The 25,299-nt window shown below is 37.6% G+C and overlaps 1 protein-coding gene and 1 long non-coding RNA gene across 4 annotated transcripts in view; one reads left to right on the top strand and one right to left on the bottom strand.

Moving 5' to 3' along the window:
- The window catches only part of LOC113106521 (F-box only protein 44-like), a 107,074-nt gene that overhangs the window by 45,938 nt on the left and 35,837 nt on the right, over nt 1-25,299 (bottom strand). Inside the window, exon 1 of one of the 3 annotated variants that reach the window (XM_026268545.1) lies at nt 1,650-1,913. The exons of the other annotated variants lie outside the window; for them this stretch is intronic. Within the exon in view, the coding sequence (XP_026124330.1) occupies nt 1,650-1,793 (144 nt within the window). The 5' untranslated portion in view covers nt 1,794-1,913. Of the gene's footprint in view, nt 1-1,649; nt 1,914-25,299 lie in introns of those variants that run through there. 3 annotated transcript variants of the gene reach the window in all.
- LOC113106524 (uncharacterized) lies at nt 1,767-9,710 on the top strand. Its single transcript, XR_003292500.1, has 3 exons — nt 1,767-1,878; nt 7,464-7,628; nt 9,568-9,710. It is a non-coding gene; the product is annotated as an uncharacterized LOC113106524 (long non-coding RNA).

Raw genomic sequence — 25,299 nt, 5'->3', positions numbered from 1 at the left:
AAATTAGTCACGTATTTTTTACTGTGTAAAATAATAAAATATGTTGTGAAAATGAAACCGACTGATGTATGTGTACAATTGAGAAATAGATATTTCTGAAGATAAATCTCAGACCACGTCTCACGAGGTAAATATTTAATATAAAAATAATAATAATAATGCAAACATTTTCGAGAAATAAGTAATTTGTACATTTATATATTTGGTAAGATAAAATACATTATATAGCTGTGTATACACGCCATGAGTTCAACTTTCATCTCGTGAACAGTAGTGAACATTAGTGTATTTAATTCATTCACCAGACCCAAACATACACAAGTTTCAAATCCACTGGCTCAGTTAACATTTGTAGTATAGTGATAATAGCAGTGTATATCTTATTTGCATATGAAGTGATATTATAAATCCTGTAAACATATAGAAGGTAATATTTGGACTTCTCCAGTTTTCTGCGCTGACTTTAAGCACAACCGGAAATATCTACGCACACACTCGCAAGACCGGAAATCCAAGATGGCGGAGATATGCAACTAGCCCATTGGATGCATTCATCGTCTCTTAAAGGGACCGCACCTAATTTAGCTGCTGGCTGCTGTAATGTTAATCCAAGAAAATGAAAATCACTCACTGCTCTTGACTACTTTGTAGTTTTAACAGTCAAACCAAAAATTATTCAGACACCAGATATATTTTTTGATATATATAGCAAAACTTTAATAATGTTGTAGGTGTCTGAATAAATGTAGGTTTCATTGTATATTTCATTTTTACATTGAAGACTATCCAGTGCTTTTTTTACATTTAATTATTTAGTTTCTGTACCTTGACACCTACAAACTTGAAAAAAACTTAAACATTGTGTAAATAGCACAAATAAATACAAATAAACGAACATACAAATTAGACAATTTCAAACAGTACCCACTGGTACATCCTTCACCGGGTCCCCACTTGTGCAATGTGGAATTAGTTTACAGCTTTTTCAAGCACTTTGTGATGCATTTTGGAAACAGGAGATGTACATTTCTAATGCACCATCTAGCTTGATAAACCCCTTCTCAAAGACTTACTGTTTGTCAATTTTATTTGGGTAACACACCTATTCTGAATGCCGTCGGCAGAATTCGAATGAGCCATTTTAATCTAGATTAATCTAATGGTTTTTTTTGTTGTTTTTTTTTTTAGCATGGAAATGCGAGGAAAATTTTGCGGTGTAAGCTACTTTAATGAGATATTCCATTACATAGCCTATAAAATGTCTAAGTCATAATTTATTTACCGTTGAGTTGTTAATAGCTACTGTATGATTTTCTTTCTTTTTCAAACCACAAATGGAGATATTTAAAGAAATGTCCCGCTTTTGCGCGCATCAATATCCTATAGGCTAGTGTCAGTGAATACCGAGCGATCAAAAGACACAGTTCCACCCTACGATTCATAAGCTTTCTGGATGTAGCCTCGACAGGGTTTGGTGAAGACAAACATAAATGTAATGTATTATTCAACAGAAATCCTGACATTATGTCGCTGGTTTCTGTTTATGCCTACTTTTCCTATTAATCTTAATTTTGCATGTTGGGAGCGTAAAAGTAATGCAGCAAACTGCATCAATTTCATATAACAAAACAAAGAATTCATTAACTTACTGCGTCTGATCTGGTTTCAGAGTCTTTCGAAGCAACATTTCCGCTCTCTGACTGACCCATTCTTGTATTCTGATTCTTTTGGCGTTTATTCGACACTTTTGTGCATTCGGAGGTAGGCGTGGATCCACAGAAGATACGCTTCATACATCTAACATTAGGCTACACACCAACTGACTCTCTTCTGGGAAAGTGGAACATGCGCGGAGGACGTGGACAGCAGACCCTTTCTGTAAATCCCCTTTTAGTCACATGCACCCTATGTAGATGTATTGTGAATAAATTGGCTAAGGATATAATGTAAGACGAAATGCATTTGTATGTTCAACAGTAGTTCTGTAGAACTTATATTAAAAAGTGTACGAAAAAGTGTATCTGAATCATCGCCGTCACGTGTTTAATGGGAAAGCAGGCGCGCTGGATGCTGTTTCATGCGGGGGTAGGGGGGGGGGGGGGGGGGTGGGGGGATGGGGTGCTGAGGGCTGGGTTGGAAAATATGTGACGTCATTATTTTGTGACTGACGACATGAAATTTCTCTACTAGTCTTCTCCCCTGGCGTGATTGTTACTGTTTTATATACAAAAATTTTACTTGATGTAGCCTACTTGTACTTTGATGTTTAATAAAAATAAATAAATAAATAAATTAAATTAAATTAAAGCTTAAAAATGTCTACTTTTAAACGAAAATATTCAAAACGAAAAGAAATAGGCTACTCTCTGAATATGTAGGCCTAATCCATATGAAATGTGCATTTCTCTCTGGCGTTCATGGCGAGTCCGCATTGTCTTTGCAGCGACACAGAAAACACCATTTTATTAATAAACAATTAAATGAAATTAAATCTCCTTGCTATTTTTGACAAATTCATAATCATTTCTTTAGCCGGTTCTTTGTGGCAAAATTATGCATGCGGTCGTGCGCTTGAGAGCGGCTAGTAAACGCCCATTATTCTGATCGGAACAAAGCATGACGAATTCTACATTTATTTCATTTTCTCCATAGAAATGAGAGGCCAAGTCACAAGTCAAATATTTTTTTTTATTTACAATAATAGTGATTGTCGGAAGAGATGGCTTCCCTTGGCTTCAGTAAGAAAACGTAACTGAGAACGGGGATAGTCATGACATCCTTTGTTTGAGAAGAATTACCATCACTATTTTTACTTTTCTTAACTGTGTTACCCGAAATACGTTTCTGCTGCTTATTGCTAGCCATGACCAAACAAGTGTGATGTGACGGAAGCATTCCTGAGGAGGCTAGGTTAGTCTTTTATCAACGAAATATTAAAATAATTAATCATTAGTTTATATCTTACACACTACAGTATATCTTAATCCCACATTAAACACATTGTTATGTCTGTTTTTAATTTTTTTGTTTTTTATTTTTTTCACGTTTTTAAGTACAATAATAGGTTAGTCCACAGCCCCCCACCAGGGCTGCAGCCCCCCTTCCCGCGCCATTATGGGAAAGTATTTTTTCTAGGAACCATTAAGTATTATGTAGTTGGTATGTTGTTGGAAAACAAAAATACTACATTTTTAATCAGCTTAATGTTGATGTTGGGTAAATTCTTTATCCATAAGTTAAGGTGACCAGATTTCTGATATGAAAACCAGGTACATTTTCTAGTTAAGTGGTCAAAATATCACTGAAATCTCACTTGTCATTATCCACGAATTTAAAAACGGGGACGGTATTTTTTTATTTTATTGTTGTGGGTTCCATACATTAATATTATAATTTATACAGTGGTGTTTGAGGATCAAACTTACCCTATTTTTTATTAAAAATTTTTTTTTAAAAAAACAATTCACAAAAAACCACACTGAAAAATAGTAATTAACCTATTGCAAATAGCCTGGGGTGTAAAAAGTCCACTCCCTTGTAAGAACATCACTAAACATGATTTATAATTAATTTATCAATTTAATTATAATTTAATTTAAACACGTTTTGGAAATTTGTAACATTTAATTTAAAAAAGCTGTCATCCTTACCAAAACATTAATTGTATTTAAATTCTCGTCACTGATAGTATTTGCACTCTTTTGTAAAAAAATGCCATTTTGTGTATTCAGCCTATACTACATCTTACAAATACATCAAAATGGACGACAAAATTATATATATAAATTAAATATATATATAATATATATATTGAGTTTCGGTTTACCATATTGAATGTGCATGAATAAATTAATGCAAAATTAATGAGTACTTCTTAAGTTGAAATAAAATTGTTAGGAGTAAAAAGTACAAGTAATCAGTTAACATTTTACATGAATAAAGTACACATACTACCAAAATAATAAGTACAGTAATCCAGTAAATTTAATCAAGTATTTTACACCACTGCAAATAGCAAACATCTCAAAACAGTAGGCTGGTATTATAACAAAATTATGGTTTTACCAAAAAAAACATTAAAATAAAACAATAAACATGATAACATCTGATAAATAAAACAACAAATGTTATTTTCTACCTGTAATTAACGTTCTGTGAGGTTAATACTGTGCTGGAGAGTAGAGCCTGTGCTTCATTAACAATACAAGAGACTGATGTTATGCTGCATGTTGCTTTATTCAAAGACAGTAACTGTGTAGTTCCTGGAGCATTTACATTGTTTCATGCATGCTGTTTTTCATTGATTGCTTGAGATTCATGTTCTACAATACACATATCTGTTATGAATAAATCAGGAAATACCTATAAAACCGTTTTTCAGTTAAAATATTATTTTTATTTAAATTATATATATATATTTTACAGTTAAGGTATTTCATTCAAATATTTCGGGTAATATCTTTAAAATAATATTGTTTTTCTGACAAGAAAAAAAAAGTTTTTTGCATATTTTGCACAGGACATTTTTTTTACATTAAATTTAGTTTTATTTATTTATTTACAGTAACACAAACAGTATTACTTTGTTTTAATATGTATATAACACAGTCTCTTTTGATAATTGATGATAACAGCGCTCTGCTCTAGTCCAAGCTTTCCAGGGTTACAGTAATGGCTTGCGACCCAGTAACACTCTGGAAGTGCCCTCTGCTGTTGAAAATAGCCGCAAATCATATGATAGTCAGCTGGCTAGATTGGTAGGGCAGACCGATCGGTTAATAGGTGCTTTGACATCATACATCCGCAGAACCTTTTGTTTTGGATGTTTGGTGAATTCTGTCATGATGTATAGCTTATGTCATTCAAGCTGACCAATCAGGCTATGAACGTATTACTGTGCCTCAAGGTTCGCTGTCTTTAGGTTTGCTGTCAAAACTGCCAATCGGAATGCAAAGCAGACCTGGAACAAATGAACCAAACCAATTGAACTACAAGTGTGAACACACCCTTAATGCATTGTATTTCCTTCTTGAGCATCAGTGAAAGTTTGCAGCTTTGGTAATAGTTGGTGTAAAGAGGGAAGCCAAAGCTGGAAATGGTTCTATAAGCAGAATATCCTGGAAAACTGAGTATGTGAGTGGAGCAGAGTGGGAGCGGAGCGTGGAGTGGAGCGGAGTGATTTTGACTGGAGCAAGGAGCGGAGTCTTTAAAGGTCGGAACGTCGTGGTTTTCACTCGCTCCAAGAGCGCTCCACCACTGCTCCACCAGGTTCAGGTTAAAGCATGATTTAAACAGGTAGCTAGCTACAGCACATTCACACACAATCGTTTTTGTAATAATGCATTAAAAATTTGAAAAATGTAATCTTACAGTGCTATTTCATCTGTATCTGATTTTGAATGAGCAGAAATCTGTAAGAAATGCATCAGTCTGTAGATAAAGTAACTGATGCAAATTTACTTATATTTTCATCACAAACAACATTTGCACAGGAGAAAGCAGGAGTTAGCCCTTCATGTCTTGACACCTGCCTCAAGGACTATTTTGGTAAAGGAAAAATGATTTCCTGCATTTATAAAACTCTCCTGGCCTCCCAATTACTTACTACATTTTCAATCAAAAGTTTATGGGAAGAAGAATGAGGGTCAGAATTTTTCAATGAGTTAAGGGCGGATAGCCTGGAAGAGATTAAAAGATGTTCTATAAACTCCAGACACCGGCTTATCCAGTTCAAAATCTTGCATAGACTTCACCACTCTAAGGAAAAATTATCTAGAATATTTTCAGGTGTTTCTCCAAAATGTGGTAAATGTAGGATGGCTGATGTGACTCTGCTTCACAGCTATGCATTATGTCCCAGTCTACAAAGCTTTTGGTGCCAGATTTTTGATCTCTGAAATTACTATGCAACATTTTAATCGTGTTTGGTGTTTCAAGAAATTAGATTTGTATGTCCATGTATCAACAACGATTTCTTTTCTATGTACTTTTAACGGCCAAAAAGCTTATTTTAACGTTCTGGAAAAATAAACTGCCACCTCCGTTCCAGCTGTGGCTTGACAAACTCACAAATACATTACATTTGGAGCATATACGGCTCTGTATAAGGAATAAGAGACTACAGTTTTCTAAAACTTGGGAACCCTTTATAAGGTATTTAGGGGAAGAATGCAGAGAAGACTTGAAAGAGTGGAATGTTGACTTAATTTGAGTTGGATCTAAGATCCATTCCACCTCTGGTCTTTTTTCTTTATTTTATTTTTTTGGTGCGTCAGAAGGATTTTGGTCCAAACCTCTGGCCAAACCATGACTGAAGCTGATCGTCGCCGGTCCTCTCCTCATGCCTATGTGTGTAGTCAGTGGCTTTGGCTTTCTACCAAGGATCTGCCTCTCCGTGCGCCTTCTTGTAAGCTGACACCCTACGACCCAACGAGCTAACTGTGGAATGTTAATCATCTGCTCTGTCTCATCTTCTTTAAATAAAGCTCAGTCTTCTTCCTTGCAATTTTTTTGGTTGTCTGGAGAAGTGGGACTGTCAGCAGGAAACTAGCTCTCAATTTCAAACGGGGTGAGGGTGCTATGTGTCCATGCAGGGGGTGCCTGGTGTCAAACTCCTGTGCTCTCCGCTCGTCTTGGGCGATGATGGATCGCCTGATGTTAGGGGGGGCAATGCCGGCCAGAGCATAGAGGCACGGGACTGACGTTGACTTTATACAGCCCGTGATAATGTGGCAGGTGTTGTTGAGGGCTGTGTCAATCAATTTGGTATGGTGGGAGCGGCTCCAGCTTGAGCATGCGTATTCAGCTGTGGAGAAGCACAGGGCTAGGGCAGTTGCACCGATGGTTGATGGATCGGCATCCCATTTTGAGTTTACCAGTTTACGCAGAATGTTATTGCGAGTGTTGAAATAAAGCTCAGTGTAAATCCGCAACTGAATCCAGCCAAACATACAATTAATATATAAATAAATAAAATAAAATAAATGTATGCATTTAGCAGACAGACCCAATTTGAAGTGTAAATCTATTGTCAAAGGTGGCAGCAGCAGCTGTGTGTTTGAACTGAAGCAGACCAATCGGTGTACAGGGCCGTAGCTGGGGTTTGTGGGGCTCCAGTGCAGGTTTTACCGGTGGACCCTGTTTGAAATTGTGTAAATAGCACAAATATACAAATTAAACAGTGTTTCAGTTTTTTTTAAGTTTGTAGCTGTCCAGGTACAGCAACTGAATAATCAAATCTAAATAGCATTCCATAGCCTTTACTGTATAAATTAAATATAGATTATTTCTTGTTAAAACTACAAATTAATTCAATAAAGAGCAGTGAGTGGTTTTCTCCCATTTCATTTCTTGGATTAAACACTGAGAGCAGCTTGTAAATTAGGCGCGGTCACTTTTAGAGATAAAATCATCCAATAAGATACACATTCCATTTCCCTCACAACTGTTTAATTTCACTTTAGACATAACCGAACAGGATACAAGGAGGTCATTTCAAACGGGAAGACACCCTTTGAAGTGCTTCAGGAGCTTGGAGTGCCAGAGGAGGAGAAGAAGAAAGATGCTGAAATGACAAGTCCAGCACCTGTGTCAGATGCCTCCGAAATAGGTGCAACAGAACAAGCCAGGTGAGAAGCATGCCAGTTCTCCCCGTCAGATAATAGGTTAGTACACACACCCAGTTTACACACAATTTGATGAGGCTTGGTAAACTTTGGATGTGCTTTCGGAGTTGGAATCCGCACAAACACCCAATCCCCCACTCTAAAATCAGTAGTGCGAGCTACACGTCTGGAGTCAGTGTATGCTTTCAATGTCTTTTGCTTGAAAGTAACTCGCTGAAGAAGTGCCGGAGCATCCTGATGCGTGGTGGGAGGAGGAAGAACATTGAGACGCGTTTGCATCCTTCTGCCATGGAGCAACTCAAACTGGGAAAGTCCTGTAGCAGAATGGGGTGTAGCAAGATAGACTTGGAGAAATTGCCTGACTGTAGATTTCCACGGCTTTGCTTCCACAATGGCAGACTGAATACAGCTTTTCAACACACAATGAAAATGCTCTACAGCTCCATTCGTGACAGGGTGGTACAACAAAGTACGTATGTGTGAAAGTCTCTTTTTTCCAGAAATTTTTAAAACTCTAATGATGTGAATTTGCTCTTTAACCAGACAATCAATGCCTGGCCACTAGTTCAGTTCACGAACCCGCTGTTTTGTGCGGACAATTCCCTGGTGACCTTTGTGACCTAACTTCACCAATGTCTGCCGTAGCGTAACTGGTACAATAAGACGCAGTGCTGTCGCTCCCTACACGCAGAGTACGCAGTCTGCGTAGGGCACCAACTCCCCGAGGTGGCACCATCCCAGTTGCTTAAAAAAAAAAAAAAAAAAAAGCCTTCCGCCATTCTCCCATCCGTGTTCGCAACCGCTTGCACCTCATGTTTGTGTGCTGAATATTCATAATTGATGGATGAACATCAGCAATCCGGCGGATAGAAAGGAAAGCTAAAGAAAGAAGAAGAAAAAAAATTTTTTAGGCATAAAGTTGGCTTGACGTTGGAGGTTCGAGAGTGTCAAATTTAGGAACCGTCTCTAAAGTTACATGCGATATTGGTATACACTTTTCTAACGTCAGTGGCATTTGAGGAGAATGACTTAAAGTCATAAAAACAACTGTAATTGTTCATCTAGGTGACAGCTATAATGCACAATTGAATTGAATGTTTGATATTTTTTAAATAAACTGTAAATCAATATGTAAATTATGCTACTTTTTCACATGGGCTCAAACACAAATTTGAAGCTCAATAGCATTTGAGGAGAAAGACTTGCAGTCATAAAACAATTGTAATGTGTTCATTTTTTTGGGTTAGCTACAATACACTCCTTATACATTTTAATATATATTAAATTATAAATCACTGCTTAATTTCCTTGTGTAAATTCCTTCGTAGGAAGTTAGTTCGCCACTTTTAAACAGCACAGACACAAGCAAATACTTCCTTTTCAGTGGTAGAATACTTGCGTTAAGCCACTGACAAGGTCCGAGATGCAAAAGTGATAATGCGCCCTGTTTTATCCTCGTGAACTTGAGTAAGAACAGTGCCCAGACCATAGTCAGAGGCATCTGTAGATACCACTGTAGGCAAATCTGGGTCGAATAATGAAAGTTCAGGGCTATGAGTGAGCAATTATTTTACAGCATCAAAGCATTGCTGTGCGTCTTTGGACCAGATGAAATCTGAGCCCTTTCTGATACAAGTGCGGAAAGGGTTCAACAACTGTAGCAAAATTAGGAATTAATTTGTTGTACCACGACAGTAGCCCAATGAATGATTGAAGTTGGGTCACACCTTCTGGAGCAGGTACATGAAGAATAGCGGAAAGGTGATCCTCATCAGGTTGAATTCTTTGCACGTTCACTGTATATCCCAGGAAGTGCAGACTGGTTTTGTTGAATTGACACATTTGTAACTAGGGCTGTAGCTATCGAATTTTTAGTAATCGAGTATTCTACCAAAAAATTCCATTGATTAATCGAGTAATCGGATAAAATGTGTTTTTGCAGGTAGAGATATCAAAGCAGACAATTGCAAGACAGAAGCTGATATGTGCTCTGGCAAAATGTAATTGCCTTCGAAACGAAGACGTAGCCCATTAATAATATCCATTCCAAGCAGAACTGTGCCAGATTCAACTACAAAGAACGACCTAGAGCAGGTGATGTCATCCTTAGAGACAGTCACAGGTAAGCATCCAAGTACAGGAATCTATGTAAGTAAAATAATGACAAATGTCTTTGAAACAAAAAAGCATGCTGAATAGCACTAAATGAAAAAAATTAGCATTGCATTAACAGTACTTACATTTTAATGCCTTGCATTTCCAGGGCTTGCATTTTTAGGTCCTGAAATTTTACATAGTTGTTCGTTTAAGCAGTGAATATTTCAATTTAAAATATTTCACACACCTTTTCATAATTAAAAAAAATCAATAATTCATATTCACGTTCCAGAATTCACTTCCAAAATATTCAATCGGTTTAAAAATACGATGTATAATATTCAACAGGCAAATTTTGGTCCATTTTATTTCACTTTCCAAATTCACTTCCACAAATTCAGTGGTTAAATTTCACAGCTGGGAGCTGCAGGAATAGCAGTAGAGCACAGAGGCATGATCTCCATCTCCTGTCAGTCGCTCACCAGCAGGTGGTGCAAGCGTCTTCTGATGAAGACCAAAGCAACAGGTGGATTAAGTAATACAGTTACAAAAACTGATCTGCAGACATGGAGCAGGTGCTAAGCAGACGTTTTGATTATCGGGGCATGTGGAAAAGCTGATTGTGTGAATGTGAATGTTTATTTCAACATCTTTGCCTTTACCATAGACTGTATAAAGGCTGTTACCCGTAGCCTAGTAAGCAGTATTCTCTACCATAAAGGAGATAATAATGGGATTTTACTCAACGCTGAAGTACAGAACTAAGATTACATCTGGGGAAGACATATATTGCTTGTTTAGTTTCTGTAACTTTGTGTCATGGCTTGTGTGTCGCTGAGCTGTCCCGTCACATCACACTCCAGGATTCCCCAATGATGAGTAAGGGGCCTTTCACATATCGTGCTTAACCCTTATGCATTGTTCAAATTCACTACCCTTTCGAGTTGTTCGTGGATGAAAACATCCACTCAATTAAACTGCTGTAAAAATGTATCAGATTCATATTTTTTTCATTTTTTTTTGCAAAAAATCTGTTAATCAACTTCAGTCCTGATTAAAACTACCAAATGTTTAAAAAAAATCCAAGAATTTAACTCTTTAATTGCCAAGTTCATAAATGATTTGGGGGGAAAAACACACAAAATGACTTATTTTCAATATAAAAGTAATTGTGGCTGGATTTTTTTTTTAACTTTTTATAACAGTCTTGGGCATGTCAAAGATTAGTAGCAACATTGGCTTTGATGCATTGTTAGTTTTTGTGCAGCATTAGATAAAATTTTTTATCCCTAATTAGTTGTTGGTGGCTGTTTTTGCCCCATTGACTTCCATTATAACGACATTTTTTGATTGCAAAGCCATGACACCATATAATCATGCATTCTTGATTGTTTGTGGTTTTCCCTTTTGGGAAGAGGTAAAAAAACATATTTTTACAGTTGATCACTAGGTGGGACCATTAACCCTTTAGATAGGCCTGTGCAAAAAAAGGCTTAGTTTCTGGCTTGTATATGGAGTTATGTGGAGTATAACAGCAAATTATAGTGTTTGTGTGTGTGTGAGATTCTTGATTGTTGGTGGTTTTCCCTGTTGGGAAGAGGTAACATTTGTTATTTGTACAGTTGATCTCTAGGTGGGACCATTAACCCTTTGGATAGGCCTGTGCAAAAAAAGCTTAGTTTCTGACTTGTATATGAAGCTATATGGAGTATAACAGCATATTATATTGTGTGTGTATGTGTGTGTGTTTGAGAAAGAGAGAGACAGAGTGTGTGAAGAGACCTTTGCGCACTTACCTTGATGTATTTCAGAAAATCTAAATGTACACCTCAGCTCTCAGAACTACATGGAGTAAAAAAAAGTGTATTTATGCACCTGCTGCCTTTTAATGGTGGTGAAAGTATTCGGTTGTTAACTGATGACGTAAGAAGCGCTGTTTCGGGTTCAGGCCTCAACTCGCTTCACTTGAGAATATGACCTCAGTAGCCGTTTATGAGCATTGTTTATTCATATTGATAATTTAAGCTAAACGCTTTCAAACTTACGATATACACTACAGTCTCCGTGCTCACAGTGTCCCAAACACAAATAATTTTTATATATATATTTTTTTTATATTTATATTTTCATTGTCTGCCTATCTGGTACTTCGGTATGGAGTTAAAGGTTAAGATTATAACTTTTTCGCTAGTATTCTATTACATTGTGAGTTTATATTATCACCTTTTGTTATTTTCTCGTGGTAACTGATAGAGCGTTTGGACACGGAAGCGCTGCTACGTGACGTCAGACTTAACAAGGGAATAGACTAAACAAAAGCAAAGTACATGGATTTAAACACTTGCATGGCATCGTGCTGGTCATTTAAAGGTGAGAAGAGCAGAAAGCAACTTTTTAGAAATGATTATGTAGCGTGACCCCTCCAGCGAGCTGCAGCTTATTTGAAGATGGTATTGCATTTTGGTTCATAATACATTATGTTCATAAATGTAATGCAAAGTAGATTTTTTTACAGGATTTTAAGGTTTTAAACTGGCTTTACCATCAAGAAAAGACGAGCATTTCACATATAGGCCATCTGTACTTTTCACCATCAAAAGGCAGAATGTGGATAAACACACTTCTTTTTTTATTGTTTTCTCCATGTAGTTCTGAGAGCATGAGGTGCATATTTGGATTTGGATACATCAAGGTAAGTGCACAAAGGTCTCTCTCACACCCTCTCTTTCTCTCTCTCTCTCTCTCACACACACACACACACACACACACACACTATAATTTGCTATTATACTCCATATAACTCCATATACAAGCCAGAAACTAAGCCTTTTTTTGCACAGGCCTTTCTAAAGGGTAAATGGTCCCACCTAGTGATCAACTGTAAAAAATAACAAATGTTACCTTAGAGCCCTGCACGGGCCTCAAATCTAGGCCCGAGCCCGGCCCAGACGCTCAGGCCCTAGCCCGACCTGTGTCTGACAGCTCATCAGAATTATCAGCCCGAGTCCGGCCCTAGACCGTGTTTTTATTTATGTATTTATTTATTTTATTACACAGCGGAAGCCTGCCCTATTTGCAACAATTAAAAAAGGGGTCAGTTTTGTGTTATGTTTCTTTTCATTTCTTTATCAAGTTAGTTTAGAAAAATGTTTGAAGCATTTAAAAAAAAAAAAAAATGACGATTAACGTTAAACAGCCAAGCCGACAGCAAGTAGCCTAAAACATATTTAATTAAGCCTCTCAAATTAACGCTAATACTTTACTTGGCTACAATAAAATCCATAGATATAAAACACTTCAAGCATATCACACATACAGTTAGTTTAATAAATGTTTATTTATTAAACCACAGTGAGTGAGTAAAATAAAACTAAAAAAAAAAATTTAATACTGAGGCAGGCTCGCAACAGCGCTCGCAAACGAAATGAGAAAAAACCCTACAATCTAAACAAATTAAATTAATTAAAAACAAATTTGCAGGTTATCTTACCTCAAAAATGCACCACAGAACATGTCCATTCTTTTTTCCATTAGTTTCCAACAGTTAAACGAAAATAAAGTCCAGTCAAATGAAAAGTTAGAACAGTCTCTTACAGAGCATCGTGGAGAAAAAGAATAGGCTCCAGAGTGGAAGGTTTTAACCCCGTCCTCTCTTCCCGCGGCACTGAAGACACGTTCGCTGCTGCTGCTGGCGGGACACTAAACACAGAGCGAGCCAGCCTTGACAGTCGCGGTAGCAGGGTCTCGTGCTGTTTCCACCATAGCAGCACATCTCGTCCATCACCTTCCATGTTGTGATTGAGGCGCATATATTGCTGTACATCATCGTCGTCATCCTCGTCCTGCTCCACAATGTTTTCAAACTCGGCCAGCGCTCTCTTCTTTGCTGCGTGGCCCGCAGCAACAGGTGCAGACAGAAATGCATGCTCGCTGCTACATGAATCATCATTTTATAATTATTAGTTGGCCAACTAGGCTATTATTAATACATTAATTTAGAGGCATGTAATAGCTACTACTACAATAAGTGTATATAAGTGAAGTATAATCGTGGGTCGCGCTGACGGAAAAGCGTGCGTGCGTGCGACTGTCATGTCAGTATGTCAGTTTAATTATAACGGGTTGAATTACCAGATTATGAAAGTTATGAGATAATGAAATGTCTTTCTATATTTGTTTTTCTATCGTCGACGTCAACTTCTATTTTTTTTTTTTAATTAATGTCTAAAAATATAAATAGAAGCAGGGCCGTGCAGAGACCTTTGGAGGGGCAGGTGCTCAAAGTATAAAAGGGGCACATGGAACAAGGCTTTAAATAGCGCGGTTCAAAATAGCAATACAGCAATATATTGTGAAGCATTCGTTGCCGATTTGCGTATCGATCTGGATGATTATGTATTGATACGGCAGCAAATGCTGTGATGCAGTTTTTAAAAAGAAAAAGATTAGAAGAGACAATTTTAAGTTTAAAAGTAAAAAAAAATAACAATTATTTCCACCTAATAATAGCTCTGTGATTAGAAACTGAAATGTCTTAAATGGTCTCAACCTGAAGGCTTTTTATTCTCTGTTCTACAGAATAATTAAGAACAGCTGTTATAGTAAAAACTACAGAAAACACTCTACATTTTCCTCTTTCTCACCAGCCTCTGTCTCCTGGCTTGCTTACCTGCTCTTTCTATCACTTGTGCGTCTACATTTGCCTTTTTCTTCCTCTATCTCCATCTCCTCATCTGATCTATTACTTTCCAGTCTCTGTCCATCTAAGTGTTGCAAGGTAAGCAGGAGAAGGGGAGGGGTGATTGGGGAGCAACTACCAATCCCATTGCAGATTGCTGATAGGGTGACCAAATTTAAAGAACAGGCAATATGAAAAGGCAGCTAGGGACGACGTTAGATTGGAGCTCCTCCCGGCCGAAAGACGACGCGGGAAAAAAAAATGGCGGCAGCATCAGCAGGCCGAGATCAAAAAAATAGTAGTCGGAAGTTTACAGAAAAAACAAGTCGAGGTGGAAATATCTTTTGTGAGGCGGTTGAGCACGACTGTTCTGTGAATGGATCAGAGGTAGGTAATGCTAGTTGGGCTGATATGGACTGTAATGATGAGAGGGATGAGGGGGAAGTAGGGAGATGGATGCAAATTAATCAAGGCAAAGGGAGTAAAAGAGTTAGAAGTGATATTGAAGAGAAATCGGAAAATGAAAATGACGAGATAGAGGGAAATCAAAGAGAAAAACCTGACAAGTACACAATCATAGTAAGATTTAATGAGAAATCACAGAGTGACATGAAGAAAATTAACCCATTTACGTTGACAGCAGCCTTGGCAAATAAAGTGGGAGAAATAATATACGCAAAGGTGTTAAATGATGGTAATCTACTGATAAGATGTGCAAATGAAAATCAAGTTGAGAAAGCTCTTAGAATGAAAGAGATAGGGAAAATTAAGGTGGAAAGCTCAGGGAAATTGGGAGGGAAAAATGAGGTTGGAAGTAAAGGAGTCATCACAGGAGTGCCAATGAGTGTAGGAATGGAGGAATTCAAGAAGAATATCAAAGGAGGAAAAGTAATAAAAGCTCAAAGGTTGAAAACGACAAGAGAAGGAGTAAAAAAGGAAAGTGAAACAGTATTGATTGAATTTGAGGAAGACAATATGCCAAAGAAGGTGTTCCTGGGTTTTTTGAGTTACCCAGTGAGAGTTTATGTTCCAAAACCATTGAGATGTTTTAACTGTCAAAGATTTGGTCATATAGCTAGGAACTGTAAAGAACAGAGAAGATGTGCAAGATGTGGGGGGGGATCATGAATATGGAATGTGTGGAGCAGGGGTACAGCCAAAGTGTTGTAATTGTGGTGGAGCTCATAATGTAGCCTATGGAGGTTGTGAGATTATGAAACGGGAGAATGAAATCCAGAAAACAAAAGTAGAAAGAAAGATTACTTCTGCTGAAGCAGCAAATATGGTAAATGGAAAGAACAAAGGTATTAACAGTCAAGAGACAATCAGGAACCAAGAGCAGGAAAAAAGATCAAATGAAAGGGTGTACGTGGATAAAAGAGACTTGGTTACATTTATTGCAGGTGTTATTAATAGTACTGCGGATGTTAAATCTAAAAACGACAAAATTCAGCTAGTAGTTAAAGCAGCGGTGAACCATCTTGGATTAATAGGACTGACGTGGGAAGAGGTGAGGGAGAACCTTGCCATTCAGTCAAGTCAGGATGCACCATGGATTGGTTAATCTTAATTATGGTAATCCTCCTACAATGGAATGCCAGGAGTTTACTGGCTAATGGTCAGGAATTTAAACACTTCATTAAAACATTGGCAGTGAAACCAGACATTATCTGTATTCAAGAAACATGGCTGAAACCTAACCTGGATTTTATAATTTATGGATATTTAGGGATAAGGAAAGATAGAGATCTTGGGAAAGGCGGAGGTTGCGCTACTTTTATCAAGCAAGGAATTCCATATAGACAACTGGGTGTGGGAGATGAGCAGGAATGCGTAATGGTGGAAATATGGGATAAGGGGGAGGAAATGGTCATAATTAATTATTACAATCCCTGCAAAAGTTTGGATCTGAATAAACTATTGACAATACAAGGTCAAGACAAAAATAAAGTGATATGGTGTGCAGACTTTAATGCTCACAGCACAGTGTGGGGAGGTTATCATACTGACTCAAATGGAAGGGTAATTGAAGAGCTGATGGAGGATAGGAATTTAGTGTGTATGAATGATGGTAGGGCTACGAGAATTAATGTAAATACTGGGAAAGAATCAGCAATAGATCTTACCTTAGTATCTAATACATTAGCTGGTTTTGGTAACTGGGAGGTGTGGACAAGTGATACAATTGGTAGTGATCATTACCCAGTGGTTTGTTCAATTGGAGAAAGAGGGGAAGAAAGTCCAGGTGATGGAAGTCCGAAGTGGATATTTGAGAAGGCAGATTGGAACAAGTTTCAGATATTGAATGAGGAGGCGATAATGAGGATGGAGGTATCTGAAGATGTCGATGGATTGAATAATCAGTTTACATCAGCAATTATAATAGCAGCAGAGAGTTCAATTCCAAAAAGTAAAAATAGGAGGAAGAGGAAATTGGTACCATGGTGGACAGAGGAATGTCAGCAGGCAGTAAGGGATAGAAATAAAGCATTCAGATTAGTCAAAAGAACCCATAATATGCAACATTTAATCCAGTACAAGAAAGCTCTGGCTGTAGTGAGAAGAACAGTACGACAGGCTAAGAGGGCTAGTTGGAGGACTTTTTGTGATGGGATAGGTAGAACAACTTCAGTGGGTGAAGTATGGGGAATGATAAAGAGGATGGGAGGAGATAGAAGGGAATGGGAATATCCGGTTATAGTAACTGAGGAAGGTTTAGCAGTATCAAATAGGGAAAAAGCAGAGAGTATGGTCAAAGCATTTGGTAGGGTACATAGTTCAGAAAACTTATCAGAGGAAGAAAGAAGGAGAAGAGAGTGGAAAATAAGTCAATATCCAGGGATTTTAGAAAGGAAGAAGAGAGTAGATAGTGTAATTGATGAACCTTTTACAATGGAAGAAATGAAGAGAGCAATAAGAATGTCAAGATCATCATCACCGGGGAAAGATAAGGTATGCTATGTGATGTTAAAACATTTAGGAGAAAGTGCACTTTTGAAATTGTTGCATCTGTATAATAGAGTCTGGGAAGAGGGAAGATTGCCAAAAACATGGAAAGAAGCAGTTGTAATTCCGATAAGGAAACCTGGCAAGGATCCATCTAAACCCATCAGCTATAGACCAATAGCATTAACCTCTAATCTATGCAAAATAATGGAAAGAATGATTACAGAAAGGTTATCATATGAGCTTGAGAAGAAGGGAAAGATAGCAAATTATCAGAGTGGGTTTAGGAAAGGTAGGAGTACTATGGATGCAGTTGTTAGACTAGAAAATGAAATAAGGAAAGCCCAGGAAAATAAAGAGGCGGTAATTGCAGTATTTTTGGATATAGAAAAAGCTTATGATATGATGTGGAAGGAAGGAGTTCTAATTAAGTTACATAAGTTGGGAATTGGAGGGAGAGTCTTCAATTGGATAAAAGATTTTATGTGTGAAAGGAATATCCAAGTAAGAATAGGGTCAGAATTGTCAAATCAGTATACTGTGGAAAATGGTACACCTCAAGGTAGTGTAGTAAGCCCACTACTATTCATAATAATGATTAACGATATCTTTTTAAAGATTCCAGTAGATATAGGTAGATCACTTTTTGCAGATGATGGGGCTCTGTGGAAGAGGGGGAGAAATATGGATTATGTAGTTGGGAAAGTGCAAGGAGCTGTAGATAAAGTGGTGGAGTGGGGGAAAGAATGGGGATGTAGATTCTCAGTGGAAAAAACCCTAAGTGTTTTCTTTACTAATAAAAGAATAGATGAAAGATTGAAAATAAGGATGTATGGGAAAGAAATAGAAAGAGTAGGAACATTCAAATTCTTGGGAGTTCTTTTTGAATCTAAGCCATTCCTTATCCTTTATTTAAGCAGCAGGGGGTATTTTACCATTGTGATCAGTGGAGAACTAGGAGTACAATTTAATAGAGCCCTTATAGGGTATATTATCACATACTCCAGTTTGTAGTGAAGGGCGTATGGGGGTTTGCTGTGGTTTTCCCAGAATGCAGTGAAGTGTCTCCTGTATAGGTTGCTCAGGTTTCTTTTGTATTCCTAGTTGGACACTTTAAGAAACTGTTCCCCCTGTTAGCTGAATCCGCTCATGTCCTGAATAATTTTATGGTACTGTTTAATAAAGAATTTTTTTTTTTTTTTCTATAACTTAATGCCTTGGACCAATCTGTTTTTTTCCTTCTGTTTTTTTGGCCCTTGAGGGTGTTACATAAGAACAAGGCACAATCTATTTCATTATCAATCTATTATTTTAACCATCACTACTATTCTTGCACCTACTGTAATCAATAAGTCCACCTTAAATATTGATACAAAACAATAAACAACTGAGTCATGCTATGAACGCACTGTATAACTTATATAGGCTTATGTTTTATTTATTTTTCCTTTTTATTCAAAACAATTCCAAACATGCTTAATATATCAGGAAATAGCTCGACTCTCAAACGTATAAGTAAACGCGTTTTGCACCTTTATAGATTGTTCTTTGATCAATAAATGGAAAGGTAGTGTAATCTATTAACTACACATAAAACCCCGACTTTTTACTTAAGTGCCATATCATGCCATAAAATATTTTTTATACGACTGAATTTGCATTTAATGTAAATTTTACTAACAATATTGTAAGTTACTTATTTTAACACTTTCATTTTTCAGAGAGTAAAGAACATTTATATTATCAAATAACATTTTCATTCAGTTTAGCCAGAGTTCAGGCACTCTCAAAAACTACCATTACAATCACTGAAGCACTTTACATTACATTATGCACATCAGGTTTTTTTTTAGTTTTTTCTCTCTCTCTCTCTGAAGAAAGAATTCGCTAAATAATTCAGTCAGCGAGCAAGTGAACAAAAACACTGCGTTTCATGATGACTCTTCTGCACGTCTCCGATTGGCCATTGTATTCGCGCAACAGAACCGTTGATTGGTTATCATGAAGCGTTGTATGAACTTCTCTGGCTCAGCGCCAGCCAGCGAACACAGATTTGAATTTAGCAGCTGATGCTGAACGATCTAATCACAACAGTGTGATTATATCAAATATATACAAAATATTATTCTGCTGTTTTTTTTTGGTCGTTTGGAAGCTACATTTAAAATCAACTTGGCTCAGAAATCTTTGAATGGGCATGACGCCTCTGCCCTGCCTGTGAAACGTTTCTCCCTCAAACAGCACGCTAACGTTACTCTACACTACAGGCTACACACTGCAATATAAACAACATATCTGCATGTTCTCACATCACGTCGTTCTTGTAAAATAATAATAAGTAAATAAATATCAAAATCACTTACCAGCTTCCGCGGTGTTGAAAATAATGTCCTCTGACATTAAAAAATGCGCATGCAGCGTGACAAATCGTCCTGGTGGGATGAGGAGGTCGTAGTCGTCAGGTCAAAGGTCATGTTGGTCATCTTATTGACGGCTAAATTATTATTCAAAATTTTACTAATATTTAGATTGGGCATGAGCAGGCATTCACAAAAGGAAACGTTATGACAAAAAAAAAATTAGAGGAAATTTTGCTTTGACAAAAGGGCACTTTGGGCACCAAAGGGCAAACGGGCAGGTGCTCAAGCACCCAACGCCCCCCCCCCCCCCCTCTGCACGTGCCTGAATAGAAGGATAACCCAAAAATGACAGAGGCCCGGCCCGCATGTGAGCTATAACGTGAAAATTGGACTGAAGCCCGGCCTGAGGGGCATATATAAGTCGGGGCCCTTCGGGCTTGGGCTGAAATGCAGGGCTTTATGTTACCTTATCCCAACAGGGAAAACCACCAACAATCAAGAATCTCACACACACACAAACACTATAATTTGCTGTTATACTCCATATAACTCCATATACAAGCCAGAAACTAAGCCTTTTTTTGCACAGGCCTATCTAAAGGGTTAATGGTCCCACCTAGTGATCAACTGTAAAAATATATTTTTTTTACCTCTTCCCAAAAGGGAAAACCACAAACAATCAAGAATGCATGATTATATGGTGTCATGGCTTTGCAATCAAAAAATGTCGTTATAATGGAAGTCAATGGGACAAAAACAGCCACCAACAACTAATTAGGGAGAAAAAAATTTAATCTAATGCTGCACAAAAACTAACAATGCATCAAACCCAATTTTGTTTCTAATCTTTGACATGCCCAAGACTGTGATAAAAGGTAAAAAAAAAATCCAGTCCACAATCACTTTTTATATTGAAAATATGTAATTTTGTGTGTTTTTTTCCCCAAATCAGTGACATCATTTATGAACTTGGTAATTAAAAAGTTAAAATCTTGGATTTTTTTCAAACGTTTGGTAGTTTTGATCAGGACTGAGGTTGATTAATAGATTTATGCAAAAAAAATTGAAAAAAAAAAAATTTATCTGGTAAATCTTTACAGCAGTTTAATTTAGTGGATGTTTTCATCCACGAACAACTCGAAAGGGTAGTGAATTTGCCCAGAGTGTACCATTGAGTTTTTAAAAAAAAATCAAAGCATTTTCCCAAAATATGGGTCAAAATAAGATTTGTCACCAAAAATCATTCCATTAGCTCAAACACCGAGAAAGTTGTGGCCAAAATAAGACTCAACTTTACCCCCTAGTGGACGAAAACGTCCCCAACAACGCATAAGGGTTAAAAACGCATGGAAAACGCTAGGCACATGACAGCGACAGACTCGTGAATAATGTCCCATCTTTTGACAGTTATTAATTGCACTATGCCGATGCAGCAGGGCAACTACGGTCATTCACGAGGTGTTTCCTAGATCCACACCCATAGCATTCACTGGCTACGAGACAGCTACAGTAAATGAAGGCATTGAAGAATGCACTGTAGACAGTGGCTTCAAAGGTTGTCTCCGACGGTGATGTGCAGCTGCAGGTGGAGACTTTGCATGTATCACTTGCACAGGAACGGAGCCATTACTCAATAATAATTTGGCCTGTTCACAAGCAGCTTCTGTTTGAGTGGCAATAGTAATGGTTTTTTCAAGAGTCAAATCAGATTCCAACCTCTAGCGAATCTGAAATTTTCGACCATTTCATGCATCCTTCTGCTCACCAGCTTTTTGAAGATGTTGATTTCATTTTCCAGCAGGATTTGGCACCTGCCCACACTGCCAAAAGCACCAAATGTTGGTTAAATGACCATGGTGTTGTTGTGCTTGACTGGCCAGCAAATTCACCAGACCTGAACCCCAGAGAGAATTGTAGCAACAATCACTTTCTGGGGAATAATTAACTCAAATGAAGTGAATATTCATGAGTCTATGAATATAACGTGCTTATTGCTTACAAATATTAAATTACCCAAAGAGGGAATATTTAATCATTTAAAGGTAACCTTTACTAGAATTAATTTAAGTTACTCTAGACAATCTGTTTGTCCAGCGAACTGGAAGCTAGACTACCTTATCAAAATTCAATAAAAATACCCTTCTTACAAACTCCAAGAAATATTAATCCTCTGATCAGGAAAAAATAATATTTTCTGTGTCTATACTACTAAGATTACTGAAATTAATTCATATAAAACAAAGCTCGCAGCGTAGATCACACGATTCAGGGACTTCGATCTCAATGAGCAATAAAACAAATTCAAGCAAATTATAGGATTTTAATAAAAACAGACTAAAGAGTACATAACTACAATTCACACGGAGTAAATATGAGTATATAGCAAAACGAAAATACAATTTAAACAAGGTAAACGAACAAGAATAGTAATGAGATAAATGAGAGAGAGAGAGATAAAGAGAGAGAGAGAGGGAGAGAAAGTGAAAACCAATCTCAGAATGACAATTTCAAACAGTTAACTTTGCAAGAGACCCCAAGTCATTGAATAATTTCACACAGGGGCGGACTGGCCATCTGTGTGATCTGGAGAATCACAGAATGGCCGGTACTCCAGGACAGCCGGCGGGCCGGCCCACTTCCCACCACGCACACAGTCATCACCTGTCACTCCAGTACTGTAGGTGGCAGCAATGCACCTTTAATTTAACTGACATATAAAGCAATATTTTCCAGCAGCAGCAACCTCGCAGTTAAATATTAGCAGCAGTGAAGTGAGCCAGACAGCTATGCAGCAACATGCCACCTGTGATGATGAGGAACAGAAAGATGCTGGTTCCACAGGCAGATCCAGATCCAAGTATGGAACATGAAAGGAGAAAGAGAGTTACTTGCTAGGGATGATGTTAGGAAGTGAGATTCAGGTTGCTACATTTTTAATGATTACAGTAGTTAAAACAGCTAAACTTCAACATTTTAGTTGTAAAATGTCACATTCAGTAGCTAATATTAAGAAATATGTCGTGCTTTTACTTTTAAAAATGTTGTTAACATTACAGTTAATGCTTACAAACTCTGAAGATTTTGAATACAGAAGTTAAATTTGTAATGGTGTATTTTCATTCAGATGTGGTATTATTATCTGTGCAGTAAGATTAATTCATTACTGCATAAATTAAGATTATTAAATAATAAATTCATTTTAAGACAGCATGAAATAGATTGTATAATGTGCTGTTATACATATTATATGAACTATTCCATGCTATCTTGGAATAAAACCTGTTTAAAAAAAAAAATCCATTCCATCATTTGTTTATTCTGGTTGAGCTTAGACCAAGAGCAGAGAAAGACACCCACGCTCAACATCAGTGCTATTGCTATAATTTGGATGGTATGGTATCATGATCCACAATTAAAGTCTTGTGACACTCATGCCAGGCGTTATTGTTGTTGTTGTCAAGTTTACGCGCGCCGATTGCTTTGGGCCGGGCCTAGTCAAAGTCCAGGGCTGTTTTTTAGTCCCAGTCCGTCCCTGATTTCACAAACATTGAATAGCCTAGACAACCTTAAACAGCAATTTTAGTTGCGATATAAGAAAGTACTTGCTTTGATCTGGCTCTTGTGTGTAGCTGCGCTCAAATTGAGTGCGGCCTCACCGCGGTTCTTACTAGAGCAGATGATGCGTGAGCTCGATGGTTAACGCGAAGGTAAACTTTGCCAAAAGATGATTAGACTTAAGTTTGTTTGGCTCGTGAAGAAAATTGAATGAAGTCAAATATCCGAAGACAATAAAGAAAAACTAAAATGAAACGAAAAGTAAAGAAGAATAAACGGAGAACTTCTTGAAGTCCGGTTGCAAAGCTGGGAACCCTCTTTTCTCTCTAGCAGAATGCCCAGAATACAGGTTTCCCTGAGCTTTGACGTAAACTTAGGTTTACACCTATTTTTCAGTATGAGCCAATGAAGTGTAAACAAACTGAGGCGGGAAAAATCTTCTTTGTTTGCTGATCTCCGCCCACTGGTCTAATTTATGGCGATGACAAAATTAAACATTTTTCTTAAGCAAGATCGTTCCTCTGAAACAATGCATCTTTTTGTAATTTGCTATCAAGATTCGTTACAGTCGTGTTTTTACGATTCTACAGACACCAAGAACTATGATTTTATCAATCAAGTATACAGAGATACAGAGTTATTCTTAACTAAATGCATATAAATTTGCATTAAACACACAGTTACATTCATATATTCCACTGTGCCGCATACATACATTTGAGCACAAAAAGGGAGACATTAAAATACATTTAGAGGTAGTTTTAGTAAAAAGGTCCATGGGTTAGCCAAAATGCTTGTGCCTGTTGGTGAATGTATGTGCGTCTTGTGAATGTGTGTGCGTCTGTTTCACTGGAATGTGTGATCGCTGCGAGTAAAAAGGGCGGGTGTTTGTCTTCCCTTTGAAGTTTGATATTGTATCTCTGGATAGTCTCCAAGGCGTTATAACTCTCATCCACGCCAGGACGTTGCCATCATGGCGGCGCCCAGGGTGGTGAGTTATGTAAGAGGGTTGTAAAACGAAGTTCCTTGTTTTTTTCTTTAACTCACGTTCTGGTCTTTGAGTGTAGAATGTGTTAAAGAGTCAGGATTCATTAATATGGAACAATGCAGATAAAAAATGCAGATGAGCTGAAGGCCACTGTCAAAGAAACCTGGGCTTCCATACCACCCTCAGCAGTGCCACAAACTGATCACCTCCATGCCACGCTGAATTAAGGCAGTAATTGAAGCAAAAGGAGCCCCTACCAAGTCTTGAGTAAACATACAGTAAATTAACATACTTTCCAGAAGGCGAACAATTCATTTTTTTTAATGTGAGCCAAAATAATCACAATTAAAAGAAACAAAGACTTGAACTACTTCATTCTGTGTGCATTGAATTTATTTAATACAACAGTTGAACTGAGTTGAATTATTGAAATAAATTGTCACGGTTCATAGATACATGGTGTCATCTTGTTGTCTGTGTGTAGGTTGTGGGTTCTGTGTGGGCGTCGCCGCTGATTACTGATCAACGGCAGCTGCGGCTTATTACATCTTGCCTATATTAACGCCTTGTCTTTCGTCTCATGTTTGTCAGATCGTTGTTTGGAGTCCTGGTGTTGTTGTGTCCCTCGTGTAGTTGTTCCTGCTCTTGATTTCTCGTCGCTGTTTCCTGTTGCCTGTTAGTTCCTGTGGATATTCGTTCTGGATTACCTCGTTCATCACTTCAGCCACGGTCGCTTCACGGACTCCACTCACCACAAACACCAGCGCCCATCAGGTCCCTGTGTTGCCATCTCTCCTGCTGCTTGTTTGTCTTGTCAATTCCTGAACATCTGACTCTATCTGTGGAAAGCTCTCATTAAAGAGATATTAACTTGCATTTGCATCCAGTCTTCTTTTCCGTGACATAAATATACTTTTCCATGACATTCAAATTTATTGAGATGCACCTGTACATTATAAACAGGTCTTGTTGTATTATTTTGTTAAAAAGGAAGAATCTAACTTAACGGGTTAATTAATCGAAAAATCATAATTATGTTATTAATAACTC

Source organism: Carassius auratus, chromosome 7, assembly GCF_003368295.1.
Source record: "Carassius auratus strain Wakin chromosome 7, ASM336829v1, whole genome shotgun sequence".
In the NCBI taxonomy this organism is placed as follows: domain Eukaryota; kingdom Metazoa; phylum Chordata; class Actinopteri; order Cypriniformes; family Cyprinidae; genus Carassius; species Carassius auratus.
This window is presented reverse-complemented; position numbering and strand designations above follow the sequence as displayed.